We start from the raw sequence: 5,000 nt of genomic DNA, 5'->3' as shown, positions 1-5,000 counted from the left end.
AAGAGGTGAAGAAGCTATACATGAAAAGATGGAAGAGAAAAGAGCGGAAAGGACGAACAAGAAGTGCCATAACTAGAAAGAAGAGTGAAGGACCGCTAAAGTAGGAATAAGAAAGAATGGAAAACAGAAAAAAGATATTCCTTTTACAAGAAGAAAAAATACCATCTAAACTTTCCCAACAATACACGAAACAACAACTACATATATATATATATATATATATATATATATATATATATATATATATATATATATATATATATATATATATATATATATATATATATATATATATATATATATATATATATATATATAAAGAAAAGGAAGACAAGAGCCCAATATCTCCTTCCTCCGTTGACAGATCCACCGCATAACAAACTTTCACTCGGAAATAATTAGAAAACTTAGGAAGAAACAACTAAACTCCCTTTGCAACGGCCAAGCAAGAGATGGTGGGAATTCACAGGTCTGCCTTGAGTGCATTTCTCCAAGGGAGATTGGGGGCGGAAGGGGGCTGCAAATGCTCAGGCGTGTGTGTGTGTATGTGTGTGTGTGTGTGTGTGTGTGTGTGTGTGTGTGTGTGTGTGTGTGTGTGTGTGTGTGTGTGTGTGTGTCTATGCGTGTGTGTGTATGCGTGTGTGTATGCGTGTGTGTGTGCGTGTGTGTGTGTGCGTGTGTGTGTGTGTGTGTGTGTGTGCGTGTGTGTGTGTGTGTGTGTCCATGTGCTTGTTTGTGTGGAGACAGAATAAGTGTCCACATGTAATCAAACATAGGCTTGCACCTGCATCAAAGTTTTAGGAAATAAACTACTAAACCATCAACAGAAACTGGTTAAGACCGTTATAGTACTAATATAACAAAGAAACAGTAAAAATAGAAAAAAAAAAAAACAAATATACTGATACCCAATAAACACAATGTCTGTAAAATATTCACAACAATAAGAGAATAACAATATTACACAAGAATAACAATTATACTGATCTACTTTTATTATTATATGTGCCGTGGTTACGATAAACAAAAGTAGCATAAGTAAAATGTAGTCGGTCTAGTTTACCTCAGGGATCAGTACAGAATTAAAACTCGTTTCATCAAACCCATTCATTTTTGTGTAAACTTTATTACATAAAAGATGGTACATCATATTCCACACACCACTTTGAAAGTCATTCAAATCTCCGAGATAAAATATATTCCTGACACCACTGCCATGACCTCACAGTTATTTGGATTGAGCATGAAACAACCTTGTTGACAACACGCGAAGTTAACGTGGACAAAATAGAATACAAAGTGTAATGTAACTTTAAAAGCTCTACTGTGTCGCGGGCTTAAACATACAATGGGTTGGCGGGGCTACTTTCGGCTTAAACGGGGCTACGAGAACTACAGGAAATCATAGGTTTCAAACGGATCTCGCTATCGCTTTGTATTTTCCCTTTTCGCTTTTCCGATGGGGATGAAGGGGAAGGGGAGATTAGTTGCAATTATTTTACGTACTTAAAGGATGATGATTATAATAGAAACTATTAAAATTGAATAATGAAAAATAAGTTTTTTGTTTTTTTATTTCTTATGTGGTCGTAAAAATTTAGAACCGCTGAAGCCACATTATATAACTTACATCATTACATTTTTTTCATCATCCCTAAACGTCGTGCATAAAAGAAAATACATAGAAATAATAATGACAAAAAAATCTAATAATATACTTTCTTATGATATAAAGCGGAATTAAAATCACAAAAGTGAGAGGACAACTTCATGCCATTGTTCTAATATTTAACGTTTATTTTATTATTTATTTTCTCCACTAAACTTCAAAACTTCTACGAGTTTCATTATAAATCAACATTTTTGTAGCAAATCTATGAAACTGTTTCTCCTATATGACCTATGTTTTACGCGTAACAACTAATTTGACATTTTTTAACCATCTATTAACCACCTCAGTTCGATTTCTCATTCAACAATATTTCAGTTGATTTTAGCATCAATTTTGTAGAACGATATGTATCAACTGAATGAAAATTATATTCTTTTCCATTATATCTCTCACAGATGTACTTTAGTTTATTCATTTCTCTTTTTTTTACAATTATGTAACAGCTATCTGATTTTCCCTCTGATTTATGTCTTAAACAAAAATAGAAACACCAACAATGAAACTTATAACTATATTAAATACCTACACAGAAAGAGTTTTGATTTGTTTTTTAATATAACAAAGCCGGTTAGTGACGCACATCCAAAAATTTCAGCCATAGAACTGAATGTGAATGTAAATCCACGAAAAAATTTGAAATCTATTCGGGATTTTAATTGTCCACAAAGTCAGAAGAAAACAAAGTTATTTTTCTCATTGCACAATGTAGCACTCACCAGACTGTGGAGTTACTTTTATTGCACTATCGTCTCGTATTATTGTCACTTATTCTCAAATCCATTTCCTGTTGTCACCAAACACGTGACAACAGGATGTGTTCAACTAACATACAGCAAGATAATTTCCCTTACACTAAGATTAAAAGTTTTTTTCGTCGTTTTCTGCACCAAAGAAATCCTTGTTTCAATCACAGGCAGAAAGATTTGCTGTAAATGATCTGTTTAGCATTTTTCCATTCACTAAATTGTCTGAAATTATTTCTTCAAGTTGCTCATTGATCTGATTCATGTACATGGCTACACGACATATATGACGTAAAAAATACAATAATCATACAAAGCACAATGTATTCTTACTGGTTTCCAAATTCCATGAGTCAGAACCAGTAGCCAAACATCAATAGAAATCAGTAAAGCATTTAAGAAATTGTCATCTAATTTGAGAAAGGCAAAAATGAAAGAAGAATAAAAGTTCACATTTATGGGATCCAATCCCAACTTAGAGGATCGAAAAAAGTGTCAAGATGTGCTTGAAGAGTTCATTCACTTCAAGTGGAAAACCTGAGGTTTACGTAGTTTATAATTACGAAATGTGCGTAATCTCAGCCTCTCATTTCTGTTCTTGAAAACCCACACAACTTTTTCTCTCTTTTTCAGGTCAGACATAGATACTGTAGGTTTCAAATTCAAACGGCTTTTAGGCTGGAAAATACGGCGAGATACATCAAGTTACGAAAACCTTTAGAAAAATCGTTCTGTCACGACCGTTTTTAGAAGTTACACATCTTTAACACCAAATCAAGATTAGATATAAACGAAGCAGATTTTACCAAGTTATTTTTTCTGATATTGCCAAGTGTTTCCAGTTTCAAAAGCGACAAAAAATAAAAACATCTGATATGAACATAAGTGACATGTATAGTGTTCCTTAAATCCCGCACGAATTTGTTTTTGCCCATACAATAAAATAAGAATCAAGCGATATGAAAAAAGCACGATTAAGAAAACAATAATCGGCGATTCCTCTCTCTTTTTAACCTTGCTTATTTTGAACTGCTCTTACAGTAGCTGACGAAAAATTATTCTGGAACATGTGTACTCGTCTCTTGTCTTTTCACTGAACGATAGAGTAAATGCAGCGTCTTTCTCTCCGCATCACCTCAAAGATCTTTGATTATCACATAAACCACACATGGAACATCTTAACTGCGCAACCCATCGCCTTCCGCGGACAGACTCGCACTCGAGGCCCTCTCACGTCGCCGGCAGCGCTCGCCCCAGGGTCTTTGGCGCTTCAGGCGTTGATGTGAGAGAGCGAGTCCTTGGAGCTCTGTCTCGGGAGCGTGGCGTAAGAGGGGAGCGTTGAGTTGCGAGGGGGGGGCTGGGGCTTCCTGGAGGAGGTCGAGGAGGAGGAGGAGGAAGCTCTTTGGAGCGTGGCGCTGCGATTGGTCCTCGGAAGGATCACCTCCTGCGGCTCCTCCGAGTAGGACGCCGGCTGCGGAGGGGGGCACGGGCCTCCGGGCGTCGAGAACTGGCACGAGGTCGCCGGACAGGACGCGCCCGGACTGGAGAACTGGCTTCCGGAAATGGAATACTGGTCGGTCGAGGAGGAGTACTGGCTCACGCTGGCGGGGTACTGGCCGCAGTACTGCGGATGGTTGGGGGGGTAGGGGCACGAGGAGGTCGACGTGGGGGGGTATCCGGGCAAAGGAGGGTCGCCTGCGCACTGGCTCTGTACCCTGTACTGGTCTGGGTACGTCCTCTCGCCGGGGTACTGCGTCACATCGGCTGGGTACTGGCCGTTCACCATGTCGGGGTACTGGCCGTTGGACACGTCGCTGTAGCAGCGGGCGCCCGCACACGCGCCCGTCTCCAGCACGTCGGCGTGGGTGGACACGGGCGGCGTGGGCGGCGTGGTGGCGAGCAGGGGCGGCGGCGGGATGAACTGGCTAGTGGGCTGCGAGAGGAGCGAGTGCATGGAGTTGCTCGTGTGGAACGTGACCTCGGTGTTCCTGTCGCCGATGTCGGGCGGCGTCGGGAACGTGTGCAGCTCGGTGCACTGCAGGTCGACGCTGCAGGCCGACTTGCCGTCCTTGGAGGGCGACGCCAGCGCCTCGTGCGTGGACACGGAACGCACGCCACTGTCCACCGTGCACAGCGGCTGCGCGGAGGCGCTGTCGTATTTCATCTTGGGCCCGAGGCTGTTGCGGTCGCGGCGGTAGATGAGGGCGGCGAACAGGATGGCGTTGAGCACCAGCAGCGACAGCCCGATGGCCACCGTCAGCGTCAGGGCCGTCGTGTAGTCGAGGAACTGGCCGGCGGGGACGGCCTCGGAGGAGCCGTTGACGGGGCTGCCCTGCGCGGCGCTCACGTTCGGAGGGAGGTACTCGTCGCTGGGCGTCGGCAGCGCCGTCGCCGCCGTCGTTGCAGGAGTCTTCGTCGTGTGCAGGAACCTGAGGAGGAAAGAGACGATGCTTAGGGAAGTTTCTTACGAGAAATGAATGCGTTTCTCTCTCTATCTATATATGCAATATCCCCCCCCTCCCCCCAGTGCCATCCGCACGTCCATTATTCCGCATCCGCGTCCAGAGTTCAGCCGCCGGCCCGTC

At 42.8% G+C, this 5,000-nt stretch overlaps 1 protein-coding gene across 1 annotated transcript in view; it reads right to left on the bottom strand.

Annotated features, from left to right (window-relative positions):
• Positions 1-2,078: 2,078 nt before the first annotated feature.
• The window catches only part of LOC113820499 (neuroligin-3), a gene marked incomplete at its 5' end in the record, with an annotated part of 10,015 nt that continues 7,093 nt past the window's right edge, over positions 2,079-5,000 (bottom strand). Inside the window, 1 exon segment of the mRNA XM_070122228.1 lies at positions 2,079-4,844. Within this exon segment, the coding sequence (XP_069978329.1) occupies positions 3,686-4,844 (1,159 nt within the window).

This window comes from Penaeus vannamei, chromosome 5, assembly GCF_042767895.1.
Source record: "Penaeus vannamei isolate JL-2024 chromosome 5, ASM4276789v1, whole genome shotgun sequence".
In the NCBI taxonomy this organism is placed as follows: Eukaryota; Metazoa; Arthropoda; class Malacostraca; order Decapoda; family Penaeidae; genus Penaeus; species Penaeus vannamei.
Note: the sequence above shows the minus strand (reverse complement) of the source record. Positions and strands in the feature narration are given on the sequence as shown.